Below are 20667 nucleotides of genomic sequence, written 5' to 3' on the forward strand. Positions count from 1 at the left end.
CGCACCCTTGCATTGCAGGCCAGGACACACCCCTCGCACCCACAAGACCCCGCCACCGGACCTGCCCAGGCCACTGGCGCCCTGCCCTCAGCTCTCAGCTTCCGTCCCCAAATCCTTCTACTCCTATCAGAATGTGAAGAACATGTGTCCAGCTGGCTGGAAAATCTCCGCCAGCTCCCAGGGTCGACATTCTGGATTCACCGAGACTAAAACGTAGGAGTCACGTTGCAATCAGTTTGGACCTCAGTCTTTTGCAATCAACAAAATGTGTTGGGCTTTGATTTTGCACCACACTTTATGTCATGCATTGTAGAAGCAGGCTATTTGGCCCTACTGGTCCCCACCAGTGCTTACTGTATCTCTCTCTACATCATCGTCTATATCTCTTGGTTCCTTTTGCTGTGATTTTCCGTCTGAAGAAGGGTCTTGACCCGAAACATCACCCATTCCTTCTCTCCAGAGATGCTGCCTGTCCCGCTGAGTTACTCCAGCTTTTTGTGTTTATCTTTCACTTAAACAAATCTGCTTTCTTTTTTCCGCTGTCTTTCCGGCTGAGTGGGCGGATGGTAGAGCCACTGCTTCACAGCGCCAGAGACCCGCGTTCATCCGTCTGCTTAGACCTGTGTTCATCCGTCTGCTTAGATCTGTCATTTTCACGCCTTACCCTTCCATGCCTCTAGTCTCCCTTCCCACCCTGACTCTCAGTCTGAAGAAGAGTCTCGATCCGAAACTTCACACATTCCTTCTCTCCAGAGGTGCTGCCTCACCCGCTGAGTTACTCCAGCATTCTGTGTTCCATCCTGACCTTGGGCACTGCCTGTGTGGAGTTTACACCTTCTCTCTGTAACTGTCGGTTTCCACCGGCTGCTCTTGTTTCCTCCTACCAACAACTTGCAGGTTTGCAGGTGAATTGGCCCTTTGTAAACTTGCCCCTAGTGTGTAGGGAGTGGATGTGGGATGTGGGATAACATAGAACTAGTGTAAACTCGATGGGCCGAAGGGGCTGTATTTTTCAGTCGATCAATTTTCCTTCCCTCTTGTCTGTTTTTTAAAGCTTCCTCATAAATGAATCTTCTTTTTGTCTCGAACACTTCCTGTGGGAACAATTTCCATGTTCCCACATCTCTATGAGTGGAGACATTTCTTCTAAATTCCCTGTTGAATTTAATATGACAGTCAGCGATGATATTATCTCTTAACCCACAAGTTGAAGCTGTGCTTCAGCACATGGAGTCATGACACCAATCAGCCCTGCGCTCTCTGAAAATTCTCTGCAGGTTTTGCCACATAATGAGGGCAGAACCAGGGAACAATGCCTCTCATTGTGAAGAGAGAAAATAGCGTTACTCCACAACTGAATTTGGCCCACGAGGTATATTTATTGATACATCTGTTTTTAATGAATAGAGAGGAACAGCAAATGCATTTTTGTTTTTAAAATTGGCCAAATTTCTAATGCTGGAAAATGTAGGCATTTCCAATAGTGCATAATATAGAATATAGAACAGTACAGACTCGGTGGGCCTAGTACCAAACAGAAGATAGACACAAACTCTAGAGTAACTCAGCGGGACAGGCAGCATCTCTGGAGAGACCCAACCCGTCTGAAGAAGGGTCTCGACCCGAAACGTCACCTATTCCTTCTCTCCAGAGATACTGCCTGTCCCGCTGAGTTACTCTAGAGTTTGTGTCTATCTTCTGTTTGGTACTAGCCCCTTCGGCCCACCGAGTCTGTACTGTTCTATATTCTATAACCCCTGACACCCATACTAATCAAGAATCTATCTATCTCTGCCATAAAGATATCCATTAACTTGGCCTCCATAACCTTCAGTGGCAATGACAGTTCTATTATATAGAAATAGTCTTCAACTATAATAGATTCTATACAGTATCTCCCCTCTCTCTGACTTGCTCCAGTTTTCTCAAAGGGAGGGGAGGGATTTTCTTCTGTCCTGATGATTGGGGGTTGTGTGTAATTTAATGCATAACCGTTGTGGCTTTCACCTGCAGAATTTGCAATGCACCTTAATATTGAATCGTTTGTAATGATTTTTAAAATTGATCGTAGAGACCAGGCAGCGGTAGAGTTGCTGCCTTACAGCAACCAGAGACCCGGGTTCAATCCTGGCCTCGGGTGCTGTCTGTACGGAGTTTGTACTTTCTCCCCGTGACCTGCGTGGGTTTTCTCCGGGTGCTCCGGTTTCCTCCCACACTCCAAAGAGGTGCAGGTTTGTAGATTAATTGGTATAAGTTGTGTAGGATAGTGCTAGTGTGCTGGGGTGGCTGGTCAGCGCCGACTCGGTGGGCCGAAGGGCCTGTTTTCATGCTGTACCTCTAAACTAAACTAAAACTAATTTATTCTGTGTTAGTTATTATCTTTCTTCCAGTTCCCTCAGAAGCAGGATTTTTTTTTAAATAGTCAGCATTTTTTTAACCAGTTGAATTTAAATAGCTCAGGGTATCTGCCAGTCCTCAGTGAATCTCCTAACTAATTGAATCCTAGAAAATCTGAAACCACTAACTTTCATTTCTAAAGGTATTGAATGTTATGTCTGTGTGCGCAAGATAAAATGTGATTTTTTTTTTCTCCTTTGGAAACAAATAAGATCTGCCTCTCGAAGTCCAATGATACTACAGGGTTAATACAACCACCTCCACAGAAAGAACTCCGACTCTGATATTTAGACCATTCTGCATATCAGATGTTTGGTGTACAGTTCAATAGATTTAGTGAAAGGCAGAGGTTCCTGGTTCAAAGCCACCAGATGTAGGTTATATAAGGGAAATTGCTGCATATTAACAGCAGCCTGCAGCTTCTCACTGTCCAAATAAACTCAAGAAGCCTTTGTATCTGATCTGCAAACGTAATTTGAGGAGGTTTTTTTATCAGTCATATCACTGAATAAGCTCTTCAGTGGAAAAGCTTCATCACTATGTAAAATACCACGCCATGCTTATTCCACCAGTCCCATCATAACCCAGCACACCGTACGTCCATTCTCTCCCACAGATGCTGCCTGACCCACTGAGTTCGTTCAGCACTTTGTTCTACACAAGGTTCCAGCATCTGCAGTTGCTTGTATATGAGTGTGTGTCTCCCTCTCCCTCTCCCTCTCCCTCTCCCTCTCCCTCTCCCTCTCCCTCTCCCTCTCCCTCTCCCTCTCCCTCTCCCTCTCCTCTCCCTCTCCCTCCCCCCCGCCTTCTCCCCCTCCCTCGCCCCCTCCCTCTCCCTCTCTCTCCCCCTCCCTCTCTCATTCTCCCTCTCCCCCTCTCTCTCCCTCTCTCTCCCACTCTCTCTCCCTCTCCCTCTCCCTCTCCCTCTCCCTCTCCCTCTCCCTCTCCCTCCATCCTTCTCTCCCTCTCTCTCTCCTTCCCCCCCCCTCTCCCCCTCCCTCTCCCTCTCTCCCTCCCCCCCCCCCCCCTCTCTCTCTCCCTCCCTCTACCCTCCCCCCCCCTCTCTCTCCCTCTCCCCCCCTCCCCCCTCCCTCTCTCCCCCTCTCCATCTATCTCTCTCCCCCTCTCTCCCTCCCTCTCTCTCCCTCTCTCTCCCCCTCTCTCCCTCCCTCTCTCCTATCTGCATTACCAGTTAATACACCACGGTCTGAAGAAGGGCCCCATCCAGAAAGATCGTCTGTCCGTTCCCTCCGCAGGTTTGGATAGAGCGGATGTAGAGAGGAAGTTTCCACTGGTGGGAGAGTCTAGGACCAGAGGCCACAGCGTCAGAATGAAAGGATGTAACTTTTAGGAAGGAGATGGGAGGAATTTCTTTGGTCAGAGGGTGGTGAATCTGTGGAATTCATTGCCACACAAGATTGTGAAGGCCAAGTCAATGGATATTTTTAAGGCAGAGATAGATGGGGAGAAGGCATGAGAACGGGGTTGAGAGGGAGAGATAGATCAGGCATGACTGATTGACTTGATGGGCCAAATTGTGTAACTCTGCTCCCATAACTAGTGAACGGATGCTGCCCGAGTCACTGAGTTCCTCCAGCACTTTGTGTTTTTCAGTATTCAGTATTTGCTATAATGTCATTTTAACTGAGTACTTACATACACAGATGAAACGAAAAATAGTTTCTCAATCAGTTTCCGTCAGTGCAGTTAATAAAAACAGAATAAATACATATAGCTTTAAAAATTAAAATTACCATATCTAAAATAGGCCTAATAGGACGACAGATGGCACAATGGGCTAAGTGTTCGGCTGGCAACCTGAAGGTGGCCGGTTCGAATCCTGCTTGGAGTGTGTACTGTCGTTGTGTCCTTGGGCAAGACACTTCACCTACCTTTGCCTGGGACTAGAGACGGAAATTAGCTACTGATTGGCTACAATCTCGCATATTTACATGCAAATGTTCATTAATATGCACTGTCCCTATAAACAAAACATTATTATTATTAATAATTGAAATAAAAACAGACTTTCAGACCGAACAGTGGCTTTGCTTTGACAGGTGCCTAGCTGTCAAAGTATGGGTGAGGTTAGATGTGTTGGTTTGCTCAGGATTCCAGCTTCTTGTGTCTCCAATATTGAGTTTGAAAGGCCGCAAGTTGCCTAGTAGACAGAAAAAGGGGTGTTGATCCCGAAGGTTTAGTCGAGATACAGCCTGCAAACTGGCCCTTTGGCCCACCGAGTCCACACACCGACCAACGATCACCAGAGATACCTGCCTGTGCAGTCTCTTGTGATCCAACTCTTCTTGCTTGCTTAGCTAAGGCTTTACACAGTGTGTCTGAAGAAGGGTCTCGACCCGAAACGTCACCAATTCCCCTTATGCAGAGATGCTGTCTGACCCGCTGGGTTAGTTCAGCTTTTTGTGTCTATCGTCAGTTTAAACCCAGCATCGGCAGTTCCTTCCCACACAAAATAGCATCATTTCTAGAATAATCCCAACAACATATTAGTTTGATTTAAATTTTTGGAAAGAAAAGAGTTTACCCTGGGAGTAGTGTCTCTGGCATAAAGCGTTGAGAGAGATATTATCCCGGGATGAAACTCAGCCTGAACTTCACAAAGTGTTTACGTTATCTGTTCCTCATGGGGAAGTCGTCGGAAACACAGGGCAAGTTAGTTGGGAGATAATTGTTTCCTTGCGATGTGGGGGGCAATCTCTGCTTGTCTAATACAGACCGCCCACCCGGCAGTCCCCCACAGGAATCCCAACTCCACAGCCTTGGAGAGTCGAGAGAAGTGCCCTGACCCGAAATGTCGTCCATTCATGACATCTAGAGATGCTGCCTGACCCGCTGAGTTCTGAGTTCCTCCACCACTATGTGCCTTTCCTTGTAAACCGGCATCTGCAGTTCCTTGTGTCAGCTGGTTTAAACCGAAGATAGACACAAAAAGCTGGAGTAACTCAGCGGGACAGGCAGCATCTCTGGAGAGAAGGAATGGATGATGTTTCGGGTGTGAAGAAGGGTCTCGGATTACATTTTATCTCTGTTTGCTTCGTTGTCACCTTCTCCTAGCTAACAATGATCTATTCTACTCTATTCTATTCTTGATCTCCACCCCCTTTAATATCTCGTTCTCACACCTTACACTTCCTTATCTCTGTATCTCCCCCTCACCCTCATCGACTCTCAGTCTGTAGAAGGGTCTCGACCCGAAACATCACCCATTCCCTCCCTCCAGAGATGCTGCCTGTCCCGCTGAGTTACTCCAGCTTTTTGTGTCCATGTTAGCTCATTTGGTGTTAATGCTTGACTGAGTGTAATGAGCATTGTAACCAATGGGAAAATCTATTGCTTTTTACTTCAAAGGACAATAATAGATTTTGTTACCATGTGCCCAGCACCCGAATCCCTATTGCCCCAATTCTCGATAAATAACTTGGATATGCATATGCACAAATAGCAGTAAATGCAGAAAATGCAGAAAACCAGGATGCCAGATCCACAAGCAGGATGTGGGCAGTGGTGGTTCTGGTGGTTAATGGAAAAATGTTTGGAATTAAGAATACCAGCAACCTTTTTTGCAAATGGATGATCGAAATCCTTGATGATGCAAGTACGTTTACATTTTGGATCCTGAAGGATTTTGATCATCAAGAGAAATTCAAAAATGGATTAATTCGGTTCAGGAAATCTGGAATAAAATTCAGCAAGGGCATCACGATGGCGCAGAGGTAGAGTCGCTGCCTCATAGCGCCAGAGACCCGGGTTCGATCCTGAATATGGGTGCTGTCTGTACAGAGTTTGTACGTTCTCCCCGTGACCTGCGTGCGTTTTCTCCGGGTGCTCCAGTACTTTGTGTCTATCTTGCTGGAGTAGGCAGCATGGAGTAGGCAGCTTGCTGGAGCAATTCAGCAGGTCAGGCAGCATCTCTGGAGGACATGACTGAAGGAGGGTCCCTACCCCGAAACGTCACCTATCCATGTTCTCCACAGATGCTGCCTGACCCACTGAGTTACTCCAGCACTCTGTGAAACGTCACCTATCCATGTTCTCCACAGATGCTGCCTGACCCGCTGAGTTACTCCAGCACTGTGTGAAACGTCACCTATCCATGTTCTCCACAGATGCTGCCTGACCCACTGAGTTACTCCAGCACTCTGTGAAACGTCACCTATCCATGTTCTCCACAGATGCTGCCTGACCCGCTGAGTTACTCCAGCACTCTGTGAAACGTCACCTATCCATGTTCTCCACAGATGCTGCCTGACCCGCTGAGTTACTCCAGCACTCTGTGAAACGTCACCTATCCATGTTCTCCACAGATGCTGCCTGACCCACTGAGTTACTCCAGCACTCTGTGAAACGTCACCTATCCATGTTCTCCACAGATGCTGCCTGACCCGCTGAGTTACTCCAGCACTCTGTGAAACGTCACCTATCCATGTTCTCCACAGATGCTGCCTGACCCACTGAGTTATTCCAGCACTCTGTGAAACGTCACCTATCCATGTTCTCCACAGATGCTGCCTGACCCGCTGAGTTTGATTCCTTAGACCTTCCTCATAAGGCGAAATATACAGCACGCAATGAAGCAGTCATTATATTTTAAGTACAGCAAAGGGGAAAGAATGTGATATTTCCCACAGGGTGAGGGTGAAGATATCTAGGGATGTTCCTCTGACTGCACCCATTCATTGACGTTGGCTGCCTTTGTTGTCACGCCAGGGACTGCAGCCTAATTGCCAACATGTGGTGAGATGAGTGGAGACATTCCACGGCCTTTACACTCCCAATCTGTTGGTCGCTTCCCCTTTCAGAGACCAGAATGAATTTGCAGGAGAAATCAAAACCGATTAATGCTGGCATTCGAGATCTGAAGAGTGTCAAATATTTCTGCCTAGAGACGGGGAGGGGGGAGGGTGGGGGTGATTTGGCAACGGTTCCTGCACAAGGCTCTGGTTGTCAGAATGCACAGCAGCACTGCCTGGCCAAGTGTTTTTGTTCTAGAAAATATGTATTAGAAGTTTGTAAGCACGATCAAAAGGCTGGCCTTCTTCCCGTATAAAAAGCCTCATGCAGTGTGCCCCTGTTACATCCTGTCAGTTGATTCTTTCCTGAAGGGTTGTGGCGTCCGAACGGCTTTGCAGATGCGACGACTTTCTTTGCTGCCTCGACATAGAGGGCGGCACGGTGGCGCAGCGGTGGAGTTGCTGCCTTACAGCGCCTGCAGCGCCGGAGACCCGTGTTCAATCCCGACTACGGGTGCTGCCTGTACGGAGTTTGTACGTTCTCCCCATGACCTGCGAGGGTTTCCCCCGCGACCTCGGTTTCCTCCCACACTCCAAAGACGTGCAGGTTTGTAGGTTAATTGGCTTGGTGTAAGTGTAAATTGTCCCTAGTGTGTGTGTAGGGCAGTGTTAGTGTGCGGGGATCGCTGGTCAGTGCGGACTCGATGGGCCGAAGGGCCTGTGTCTCTAAACTAAACTAAATTCCAGTCTATTATGCTTCCAATCGTGTAGAAGTACAAGATGTATGGAAATAAATTTAAAAATGGAATTAAATTTAAAAACTCTTCCCCTTTCTCATTCCATGTCCTTGAGTTTGGGTTGTCCTGTGCAGTGTAGAGGAGGTGCAGACCATGGACTCCCTTCCCTCTGCTGTGAGTTAATGGGGGTTGACCATCTTTCATCTCTTACAATTGTGGCCAGAGCAGCCACTGGCTTCACCTCCATAGACAATGAATTTCCCAAAGACAAATAACAAGGAAGCTGATTTGGTTTAGTTTAGTTTAGAGATACAGCGTGGAAACAGGCCCTTCGTCCCACCTAGTCCGCGCCGACCAGCGATCCCCGCACAGCAACACTATCCCACACACACTAGGGATTATTGTTACATTTACCATTGTCAATTTACTGATGTACCTGTACGTCTTTGATGTGTGGGAGGAAACCGAAGACCTGGGAGAAAACCCACGCGGTCACATGGAGAACGTACAAACTCCGTACAGACAGCACCCATAGTCGGGATCGAACCGCTGTAAGGAAGCGCTGGAAGGCAGCAACTCTAAACCTCAAAATAATAAATACCAAGTCACCCCACCTTGAGGAATTGGTATTAAAATGGTGCCACTCCGTGGGAGGGAACAAACGGAGTGGTTTCCACAAACATCTTTGGAACTTCAACATATTATTCATCAACTTTAAATGACGACTGGTTTATGATTCAGTTAGTAGAAATATTGATGCTCGTGTGTTGGTAAGGTTCTGAAATTCTGCCTTCTCTCTCCTCCCAGGTCAGCCAATGTTGCCTCTACTAACGTCTTTGGCCAGCCCAGGTTGCGGGCGTCTCTCCGAGACCTCCGATCGCCGCGCAGAGCCCACAAGTCCACCCTGGAGGAGGATCTGAAGAAGCTTATTCTGCTGGACAGCCCCCTGCTGGAGACAGATAGGGATATGCTTGTACGTCCCCGATGTGGGTGTGTGGCTGGGTTTACCGAGTCTGAATTACCAAGTGTGCCCCTTGCCAATCAGCGGCGCAGCGGTACAGTTGCTGCCTCACAGCGCCAGTGACCCTGGTTCAATCCTGACCACGGGTGCTGTCTGTACAGAGTTTGTACGTTCTCCCCGTGACCATTTGCATTTCCTCCGGGTGCTCCGGTTTCCTCCCACACTACAAAGATGTACAGGTTAGGCTTGTATGTGTTCACTGGAGTTTAGAAGGATGAGGGGGGGGATCTTATACAAACATATCAAATTATAAAAGGACTGGACAAGCTAGATGCAGGAAAAATGTTCCCAATGTTGGGCGAGTCCAGAACCAGGGGCCACACAGTCTTAGAATAAAGGGGAGGTCATTTAAGACTGAGGTGAGAAAAAAACATTTTCACCCAGAGAGTTGTGAATTTATGGAATTCCCTGCCACAGAGGGCAGTGGAGGCCAAGTCACTGGATGGATTTAAGAGAGAGTTAGATAGAGCTCTAGGGGCTGGTGGAGTCAAGGGGTGAAGGCAGGCACGGGTTATTGATAGGGGACGATCAGCCATGATCACAATGAATGGCGGTGCTGGTTCGAAGGGCCGAATGGCCTCCTCCTGCACCTATTTTCTATGTTTCTATGTTTGTCGGTTAATTGGCTTGTAACATAATGAATCATCCCTAGTGTGTAGGAAAGTGTTAGCGTATGGGGCGATCGATGGTCGGCACGAACCAGGTGGCCGAAGGGCCTGCTTCCGCGCCATATCTCCAAAGTCTCTGCCTAACAGCCCAAGAGATCCGAGTTCAATCCTGACTACAAGCACGTTCCGTACGGAGTTTGTACGTCCCCCCCCCCCTGTGACCGCGTGGCTGCAAGGAGTGGGGTAATGACGGGTGATCGATGGGCCGTGAGTGCGTGCTGAGAACGCCACAGTCAGCACTCGTGAATTAAATCAAACGGCAGCCTTGGAGAACGGGTCAGTGGGTAGTGCAGTGACCTGTGAAGTCACATTTTGCTGCCAGTGTTTCTCTGGCTTGTTGTTCACAGTGAGAAATGTCATGCTCAAGCAAGTGTGTGTTGCTGATTCACTCAAACATGCTCTCCGCCTTCTCAGCTCTCCTCTGAAACAATATCTTGCACCAGTTTAAACCTGGCGCCGTGTGAGTGGCCTGGGGCAGCAGTGACCTTGAATCTGTGTCTCTGCCACCCCCCAGCTTTGCGGCACGTTCCACGTTCCTCAGTGCCTGTTAATAGAAAGTAGAACAGTACGGAAAAGACAGACACAAGAAGCTGGAGTAACTCAGCGGGTCAGGCACGGGGAGCGACCACGTGGTCACGGGGAGAATGTGAACAAGCAAACTGCAAGGGGCAGCACCCGAGATCAGGATCATAGAAACATAAACAATAGGTGCAGGAGTAGGCCATTCGGCCCTTCGAGCCTGCACCGCCATTCAATATGATCATGGCTGATCATCCAACTCAGTACAAGGGGTCACAGTTTAAGGATAAGGGGGAAATCTTTTAGGACCGAGATGAGGAAAACATTTTTCACACAGAGAGTGGTGAATCTCTGGAATTCTCTGCCACAGAAGGTAGTGAGGCCAGTTCATTGCCTATATTTAAGAGGGAGTTAGATGTGGCCCTTGTGGCTAAAGGGATCAGGGGGTATAGAGAGAAGGCAGGTACAGGATACTGAGTTGGATGATCAGCCATGATCATATTGAATGGCGGTGCAGGCTCGAAGGGCCGAATGGCCTACTCCTGCACCTATTTTCTATGTATCCTGTACCTGCCTTCTCTCCATATCCCCTGATCCCTTTAGCCACAAGGGCCACATCTAACTCCCTCTTAAATATAGCCAACGAACTGGCCTCAACTACCTTCTGTGGCAGAGAATTCCACAGATTCACCACTCTGTGTAAAAATCGACTCCAGGTCTCTGGCACTGTGAGGCAGCAGCTCTACCCGCTGCACCACTGTGCCGCCCTCAATGGTCAACATGGACCTGGTGGGTGGAAGGGTCTCTATCTGGGCTATGTGTGTCTGAAGAAGGGTATCGACCCATTCCTTCTCTCCAGAGACGCTGCCTGTCCCGCTGAGTTGCTGCACCATTTTGTGTCTATCTTCTGGGCGGGCGATTATGTTTATTTGTGTTTCATTTATAACCAAGCGAATCGTTGCTGCTTTCCAGCATTCTTCGCGGAAGAACCTGCAGCGAACCCTGTCCGATGAAAGTATCTGCAGCGGTCGAAGGGAGCCGATGTACGCCAACTCCCAGCACGCTGCCATCGACCAGGCCCTTCCAAACGACGTGATCTTCACCAGCACCTACCCATCCCAAACTCTTCCCATCCGCAGGCTAGCTCAGCCTCCCACCTCTAACTTCGAAAAGAAAAGTAAGCACTTTCTTAAACACTTTGTCCATTGGAGAGTAGGAGGTTGAAGGGTGATTATGAGTGGGATGAACTTTTACCCAGGGGATGTGTTCAAGGTGAGAGGGGAAAGGTTTAATAGTCAAGTCAAGTCACATTTATTTATATAGCACATTTAAAAAACACCTCTCGTTGGATAAAGTGCTTTACATTTGTTATAAGAATAGCACAACAAAACAAACTACATACATATATACATGTAGCCCTCACTCAGAGGATGTCAGGAAAGGCTTGGGAGTATAGATAAGTCTTTAGTCTTGACTTAAAAGAGTCGATGGAGGGGGCAGTTCTGATGGGAAAGGGGATGCTGTTCCACAGTCTAGGGGCAACCTGCGAGACATTTTCACTCAGAGGGTGGTGGTTATATCTGGGGAGAATGCAGAAAATATGGGTTGAGGGAGAAACGTGGGCCAGCCACGATCAACTGGCAGAGTAGACTTGATGGGCCGAATGGTCTAATTCTACTCCTCTGTCTTGTGGGTCAGGTTTCCAATGACTCCTCTCAGCAATGGCCAAGAGACGTCGCAAGAGTCTTCACCACTTAAGAAAAGAACGGCGCAAAAACCAAAGCTTTTACTTTGAGTCAGAGAGACAAACTGCCGATGCTGGATCCTTGAGCAAACCACAAAGTGTCAGAGGAACTCAGCAGGTCAGTCAGCATCTGTGGAGGGAATGGACAGACAACATTTTGGGTCTGGACCCGTCTTCAGACTCAAGTTCGAAGAAATGTTCCAACCCAAAAAAGTCATCTGTCCATTCCCTCCACAGATGCTGCCTGACCTGCTGAGTTCCTCTGGCACTTTGTGTCTGTCTTTGATTTGATAGTTTCAATTTCAGCATGGTCTCCCCCATCCCCCAGATGGCTTCCAACCTAGACGACTATTTACATACTAGCCACAGAAGCAGATTGTGCCTACTATTACATATTGCAATCGCGCCACAACTCTCTATTCCTCTAACAACAATTCTTCACTAAACATTATTCTCTTATCATGTATCCATAAACTGTAAATGGCTCGATTGTAATCTTGTGGGAAGGAACTGCAGATGCTGGTTTAAGCCGAAGTTTAACACAAAATGCTGGAGTAACTCAGCGGGTCAGGCAGCATCTCTGGGGAGAAGGAAGAGGTGACGTTTCGGGTTGAGTCTGAAAACGTCGAAACGTCACCCATTCATTCCTTCTATCCAGAGATGCTGCCTGTCCCGTTGAGTTACTCCAGCTTTTTGTGTCTATCTTAGACAATAAACTAAACATTTTGTCTCTCCTCTGGCACAGCTAACATATCTGCCTCCGAGCTCTCGTTGATCGACCTGCGAGACCGCATACCGGTGCGCCGGAATGATCCGGGACTCATGCCTCTGCCCGACCCCGAGTCGGAGCTGGAATGGTCCAGCCTTGTCAACGTTGCCAAAGCCTACGAGGGTAAGACTCGCCCTGTAACCGAATTCCTCCACGAGGAAAAACTAACCGTAATTCACGATAGACACAAAATGCCGGAGTAACTTCGAACCCTTCTGACCCGAAACGTCACATTGCATTAATGTATAAAGATTGATAAATTCCAATGTGGACGCACCAGCCGCCAGATTGTAAGTGGCTGTTCTACCGGTGCCTGTGTGTGGATCCCAGCTCACCCCAGCAGCTGCAGCAACATCTGGCTTTATTCCAAATATCTCAGTTCTTTCAAACCACCAGCAAATGCCACTCCCGCCCGTAACATTCAAACCTCACTAGCTCTCGCCACAACTTATTCCTGATATATTTGTGCACGCACACACACACGCACACGCCTACACACATATATACCTACACACACATACACGCCGACATGCATACACACATGGACACGCACATACACACGGACACGCACTTACACATGCATACTCACATATACACGCACACTCACACACGCACACACTCACACGCACGCACACACTCACTCACTCTCACACTCAGGCACACACACACACACACACACACACACACACACACACACACACACACACACACACACATACACACACTGACATACACACACACACACACACACACACACACACACACACACACACACACACATACTTCACTGAGAGAATAACCTGAAATCTCTAGGAAAACAAGCGCGTGAACTGAGTGTGAGATAGGTACACACAATACAGCCCAGGTTGTGTCACATGAGTTCCTCTGAACCCGATACCCTGGGACTGGAGGCGGTTTGAAACAAAGTGTGGATTATCCCATGGCAGGCTGTCAGCAGTAAACCAACTTGGGTTGGCACTGAGGTGGGGCTGGGCATTGTTTATCGGGGCTGGGCACAGGGTATCAGTTGTACAGCAGGATAGGTTTTCAGCCGCACCGAGACAAACAATGAAGGAAAACGTTGAGAGAAGCAGTAACCTGATGCCTGGCCCTTGGTGAAAGGGTTGGGGCCTGCCCACAGTCATTGACAGCGGAACAATGGCCTTCAGCAAAGATGCAGAACTTTCAGAAAACACAGCAAATTACAGGAGGAGACTTTGATTTTCCCCAGTGATGGATTATCATCAGTGTTGGGATAAGTGTCACGTTAATGACTTGGTTCAGTTAAAGCACATTAACTAGGGATTTATTCCTTGGTGCGCTGGAGGCTGAGGGATGAGGCATAGAAAGGGCGCGGTAGAGTTGCTGCCTTACAGCGCTAGAGACCCGGGTTGCATCTTGACCACGTGTGCTGTCTGTACGGAGTCTGCACGTTCTCCCAGTGACCACGTGGGTTTTCTCCGGGTGCTCTGGTTTCCTCCCACACTACAAAGAAGCACAGATTTGTAGGTTAATTGGCTTCTGTAATATTGTAAATTGTCCCTAGTGTGTAGGATGGTGCAAATGTACGGGGTGATCGCTGGTCGGCATGGATAAGGTGGGCCGAATGGCCTGTTTCCGTGCTGTATCTCTAAAATCTAAAGGCTAAAGTAAACTAGAAGATTGGGGTTTAAGGTGAAAAGGGTAAAGATTTAATAGGCACCTGAGGGGAAACCTTGCTGACAGAGGGTGGTGGGAATATAGAACAAGCTGCCCGAGGAGGTAGTTAAAGCAGGTACAAAAACAAGTGGGAACAGTCGATGCCTGATGCCGAAACGTCATCCATTCCTTCTCTCCAGAGATGCTGCATGTCCCGCTGAGTTACTCCAGCATTTTGTGTCTACCTTTGTTGCTCCAAGTGTTGGGATGGGCACGGTGTGAGGCTCGATGGCCAGCAAGCAGCACAGGAGGATTCTCCAAAACGTCACCTGCCAATGCTTATTCAGTTCTGTTTGTGTTTTTTTTTCCAGTCCAGAGAGCGGTTTCTCTCTTCTCATTAAATGATCCCGAGGTGGGACCGTCGTTCAGCCCATCGCATGGCCACATCGTCCTGGAACGGCAGAGCTCGCCCAGGGCCACCCACGTCTTAAGGTGACCGACCGCCCGCCTCTCCTCTTCCCTGTGACACTTTGTGTAGGACATCCAGCAGTCTAATCATTCGTTGCCTCCACAACTGAAGCACTGTGGCTGCCCCCTGCACCAGTGACATCGGGGGAGCGCAGCGTAGGTTTACAAGGTTAATTCCCGTGATGGCGGGACTGTCGTATGTTGAGAGAATGGAGCGGCTGGGCTTGTACACTCTGGAGTTTAGGAGGACGAGAGGAAACAACACCAGTTCTCAATCGATTGTTAAGGGCTTGGACACACTAGAGGCAGGAAACATGTTCCCGATGTTGGGGGAGTCCAGAACCAGGGGCCATAGTTTAAGAATAAGGGGCAAGCCATTTAGAACGGAGACGAGGAAACACTTTTTCTCACAGAGAGTTGTGGAATTCTCTGCCTCGTACGGTGTGAGGCAGAGAATCTCTGGATCGGTGGAGGCCGATTCTCTGGATACTTTCAAGAGAGAGCTAGATAGTGCTCTTAAAGATAGCGGAGTCAGGGGATTTGGGGAGAAGGCAGGAACAGGGTACTGATTGGGGATGATCAGCCATTATCACATTGAATGGCGGTGTTGGCTTGAAGGGCCGAATGGCCTACTCCTGCACCTATTGTCTGTTGTCTATTGTCTATTCAGACTCTGTGAGCCTATCCCATAACTACCAGCAAAGACCAAGCAAGTTCTCCTTAGGAACTGCAGATGCTGGAATTTTGAGTAAAACACAAAGTGCTGGAGTAACTCAGCGGGTCCAGCAGTATCTGTGGAGGCAATGGATAGGTGAAGCTTAGGGTCGGGACTCTTCTTCAGACTCTGATGGGAGACTGATTTCAACTGAGCAGCTTGCGTCGGAAGGGATAAACAGCTTCTGCGGACTCCGAAGAAGGGTCCCAACACTCAACGGTCCAACTCATTCCTGCTGATCATTCTTGTAGACCTTCTGTGGACCCTCTCCAGAGCCACAACATCTCCATTTGTCCGGCCCATTTACCTGTTGAAATGTTTCGTAAACGTAGTGACACTACCTGCCGCTGTGAGACTCGGGATGCATGGGTGGAATGTAATTGGTGCATTATCTGTTGCAGCAACGAGCCGGCATTAGCACTGACAGGGAAAGTCTACCAGCTCGAGGTCCAACTGAAGCAGCTACAGGATGACCTTCTGAAGGTAAGAGGCATAAGTTCCTTTTTTTTTTTTAATCAAAAATATTTATTCAAATATTAAAATAGTATTTACAATACAATAAAACAAAACACCACAATACAATACAATACAATACAATTCAATTTATTGTCGTTTGGACCCCTTGAGGTCCAAACGAAATGTCGTTTCTGCAGCCATACATTACAAACAAATAGACCCGAGACACAACACAGTTTACACAAACATCCATCACATCGTTGTGATGGAAGGCAAAAAAAACTTATCTCTCCACTGCACTCTCCCCCCCGATGTCAGAGTCAGAGTCAAAGTCAAAGCCCCCGGCTGGCGATGGCAATTGTCCTGCGGCCATTAAAGCCACGCCGGGTGATGCAAGGCCGCGCACCGGGTCTTGGTGTTAGAGCCCCCGGCGTGCGCTCGCAGAGTCCCGCGGCCATTCCAAGCCGCGCGGGGCGATGGTGTAAGGCCCCGCTCTAGGTGCTCTTCAACCCCGCAACTCGGGCGGGAGAAGTCGCCGTTGCGGAAGCCCCGAAAAGCGGTCACCCAGCAGGGACCCGCGGGCTCCCGGTGCCGCCGTCCGCCAAACCCGCAGTTGCAGCCTCCGAATCTCCGGGGGTCGGGTGGCAGCAGCGTCCACCACCGCTCCACCCGCTCCGGACTCGGCCAGCCCCGTGACGGTGAGGTGAGTAGTCGGCAGCTCCGCAGCTGGAACCCCAGGTCGTTCCTGTTGGAGGCCGCTCCACGTTGCAGCCCCAACGACAACGGAGACCCGACAAAGAAAAGGTCGGGTCTCCCGTGCAGGGAGAGATTTTAAAGTTACCCCCACCCCCCCACCCCCCACACACACACACACACACAAAACACCACCATAATACAAGACGAACAAATATGCTAAGCAATCCTTGTCCAGGATACATTCAACCCCCCTCGGTGCCCAGCGGTCGCGGAACTCCCTCAGGGTGCCCGTAGACAGGGCGTATTCCCTTTCTATCCACACCCGGGCACGGACGTATCCCCGGAAAAGGGGCAGGCAGCCGGCTCGGGTAGAGCCCTCCACCACCTGGCGCCTTGACTCGCGGATGGCCAGCTTGGCCAGGCCCAGGAGCAACCCAACCAGGACATCTTCAGCCCTACCCTCTCCCCTACGCACAGGGTGTCCATGGTGGGTGAAAAATGCAGCCAGAAGGCAAGGAGCATCCCCGTTTAGATAGTGGAACAGTGGCTGCAGCCTCACGCACTCCATGCACACGTGGTACACAGACTCTTCCTAAGTTCCTTCTTGGGACATTGTGTCACCAGCAAGACCCATCCCTGAGAAGTATCGAGACAAACATGGATGATGACCAACCACCAACCTTGTTTGTTTGGAGTCATTCAGCTAGGAAACAGGCCCTTCGGCCCAACACGTCCATTCCGACCATCTACACTAATCCCATTTACCTCCATTTGTCCCATATCCCTCTAAACCTTTCCTATACATGCACCCATTCAAATGTCCTTTAAATATTGTTAAGCACCAAGGCAGATTCCTTGTATGTGTACATACTTGGCTAATAAATTGTATTCAATTCTCTCTCTCTCTCTCTCTCCCCCCCAGGAGAAGGAGGATAAGTTTGTGCTGCAGGCAGAGGTTGCCAACCTGCGCGTCAATAACCAGCGCCTCCAGGAGGAGTCGCTCTCGGCCACCGAGCAGCTGCGGAGATTTGCTGAGATATTTTCCAGCTCGATGGAGAAGAAGTGACCCCTCCGCCCTCTGCCCTCTGCCCTCTGCCCTCCGCCCTGGCCGAGCCTCGGCCTGCGAGAGACTTTACGGAGCGGCAACCCATCCTGGAATGTTCCGGAAGCCGCAGAGCTGCCACGGCCAGCCGGAGATGGTAGAGTGTGGGGCGTGGGTTGAAGACGTGTGGGTGCGGGGTACCCCTTTATGCTGGGGGGGTATCCGGGTGCTCACTGCCCTGCCCTGCTGGATTCACCGCCCTGCCTCCATTAACACCAGCACCAACCCAGCCTGAGCGAATGTTTCACCATCTCCCTCCGTCTGTCAGTAAACCAGCACGATGCCCTGTTGCCCGTCTCCCCCCCCCCTGCCAGCCCTCTGCTGCTCCCTAAAGGCAGTCTGGATCACACAAGCAACAAGCTAAAATCCGCTTCATATGTCTACACAATACCTCGGAGTCACAGAGTGATATAACATGGAAACAGGCCCTTCAGGCCCAACCTGCCTACACCGGCCAACACTAGTCCCACCTGCCTGCGTTTGGCCCATATCCCTCTAAACCCATGTACCTGTCCGAATGTTTGTTAAACGTTGCGATACTACCTGCCTCAACTACCTCCTCTGGCAGCTCGTTCCATACAACCCGCCACCCTTTGTGTGGAAAAGGTCTCTGGGCAGGAATTACGATTCAGGTTCCCCATCTTAACGGTAGCCGTTCTAGTGTGCTGAACCAGGCATTGCTTGCATCTAGAATTATACTCCACCCACAGGGCCTTCTATCCGTACAGCCAGAAACTATTATAATGCCTCCTCATGGAGTGACACAGCACGGAAACAGGCCCTTCAGCCCAATCTGCCCATGCCGACCAAAATGTCCCATCTACACCAGTCCCACCTGCCTGCGTTTGGCCCATATCCCTCTAACCCTGCCCTGCCCATCTACCTGTCCAAATGTCTCTTAAATATTGTGACAGCACCTGCCTCAACTACCTCCTGTTCAGAACTTAAACATGGGGCAGTTTTAATATGACATTCAAAAGGGGTGGCCCAGTGGCGCACAGTTTCGATCCTGACCTCGAGTGCTTTCTGTGTGGAGTTTGCACGTTCTCCCTGTGACTGCATGGGTTTCGTAAGGGGAGCTCCGGTTTTCTGCCACGTCCCAAAGGCGTGCGGGTCCGTGGGCCAATCGGCCCTCTGTAAATTGCCCCCTCGTCGTGTGTGGGGAGGGGGTGAGAAAGTGGGATAGCATGGACCCGGTGGTGCAAACGGGTGATCAAATGTGGGCCGAAGGGTCTGTCTCCGTGCTGCATCTCTAAACTGATCTAAAGGAGCAGGCAAGGTTTGTGCCATTTTAGTTCTTAATAACGTGCTTGGGAAGAGAGCAGAGAGCGGACTTGGACTGGAGTGTTCTGGGTTTGATCAGCATGTTGGGGCTCACCGTGCAGAGTAAGGTGTCTCTCTAGAAGGTAGACTCTCCCAGTCCCCATTGCTGCCCAATGAACCCTCTACCCATCCACTCCTTCCCTCCGTGCAGAAGAAGCATTGTGATGCAAACCTGGGCAAAGCATCCTCTAGTTTAGGGGCTTCAGCGGGTAGATGCCAGAGACCCAGCTTCGATCCCGACTACGGGTGCTGTCTGTCCAGACTTTGTACGTTCTCCCCGTGACCTGCGTGGGTTTTCTCCGGGAGCTCCGGTTTCCTCCCACACTCCAAAGACGTGCAGGTTTGTCGGCTAATTGGCTTGGGTAAAAATTGTAAATTGTCCCTAGTGTGTGTGTGTGTGTGATGTTTCAGGATAACGTTAGTGTGCGGGGATCGCTGGTCGGCGCGGACCCGGTGGGCCGAAGGGCCTGTTTCCGCGCTGTATCTCTAAACTAAAACTAAAAGTTTGGAGAGTCCAGGGTCAGCGGAGGACAATGTTGAGAGACAGTCTCCACTTACAGCGAACGCCAGCATTGAGGGAACGAGAGATTGGATCGATGATGGTTGAGTCCCTGTTAAACACCACTCAGCCATCTGTTTAACTCCACCCTCGTTCGATCTTATACAATCCAGTTGTGACATTAAGACCTTTTTTCCTTTGTACAGTCTGCCACACTGTTGATATATTTCAGTAAGCTATTTAATTTTATTTGAAATTTTTTTTAATTGAAAATCTTTGTTTCTGAGATAATGTTTCAGACTAAGACACTAAGGGGGTCTTACGCGAAAATCACTTACGCGTTTTTTCTTTTTTGGCGACTTAGTCGCAGCAGGTGGCCGAAAATTTTCAACGTGTTGAAAATCCAACGGCGACCAGAAAAAGGTACGACTCTTTGGGCGACTACTCGCGACCATACAGGCTTCTCCCCGCGACATGTCGACACGTGACGCCTGTATGGTCATGAGTAGTCGCCCAAAGAGTCGTACCTTTTTCTGGTCGCCGCTGGATTTTCACCATTTTTTAAATTTCCGTCAACCTGCTGCGACTATGACGGGTGCCAGCGAATCACCGAAAAAATCACGTGAGTGGGACAGCCCCTTAAGGTGACCACGGTCTAACGATACTATAGGAAGTAATGAAAAGCACTTTCTCATGCAGCCTAAATTATTTTCTAGCAAAGTTCCATTCGGGATGGCTCAGGAAATTTAAATTGATAAATGTACATGCTTTTTTTGTATACACTATATTTGTATAAATTGTTTTAGTTTTTTTAAAATTTGAAATCTTAAAAATTGCAATTGGAATTGTCGAGTTGAACTAGTGACTACTGACCATTGTGAGTCTCTAGAGGCAGCTGTATCAGTAGAGAGCTAGGTGGCCAGATCAATGCAGACTCTGTAGGTTGTCCTGTACTGTAAGCAGTTTGCTCAATTATCCTTGTGGAGGAAGAACAGGCATTAAAAAAAGTGATTATGTTAAGAAGGAACTGCAGATGCTGGTTTACACTGAAGGTAGACACAATATGCTGGAGTAACTCAGCGGAAGGGCAGCATCTCTGGAGAGAAGGGTCAGGTGACTTTTCAGGTCGAGACCCTTCTTCAGACTCCTATTAGGTTGAACCTA

General features: G+C 49.2%; 1 protein-coding gene across 3 annotated transcripts in view; it reads left to right on the top strand.

The window, feature by feature from the left end:
• The window catches only part of sipa1l3 (signal induced proliferation associated 1 like 3), a 153208-nt gene extending 134404 nt beyond the window's left edge, over positions 1-18804 (top strand). For 2 of the 3 annotated variants that reach the window (XM_033014373.1, XM_033014374.1), the window contains exons 15-21: positions 19-213; positions 8693-8858; positions 11066-11270; positions 12583-12729; positions 14616-14736; positions 15829-15910; positions 17502-18804. In XM_033014373.1, coding sequence (XP_032870264.1) covers positions 19-213; positions 8693-8858; positions 11066-11270; positions 12583-12729; positions 14616-14736; positions 15829-15910; positions 17502-17645 — 1060 coding nt within the window. In that variant the 3' untranslated portion in view covers positions 17646-18804. The remainder of the gene's footprint in view (positions 1-18; positions 214-8692; positions 8859-11065; positions 11271-12582; positions 12730-14615; positions 14737-15828; positions 15911-17501) is intronic. The other variant, XM_033014375.1, reaches the window with a different exon arrangement.
• The last annotated feature ends 1863 nt before the right edge of the window (positions 18805-20667 follow it).

The sequence above is a fragment of the Amblyraja radiata genome, chromosome 41, assembly GCF_010909765.2.
Source record: "Amblyraja radiata isolate CabotCenter1 chromosome 41, sAmbRad1.1.pri, whole genome shotgun sequence".
NCBI classification, from domain to species: Eukaryota; Metazoa; Chordata; class Chondrichthyes; order Rajiformes; family Rajidae; genus Amblyraja; species Amblyraja radiata.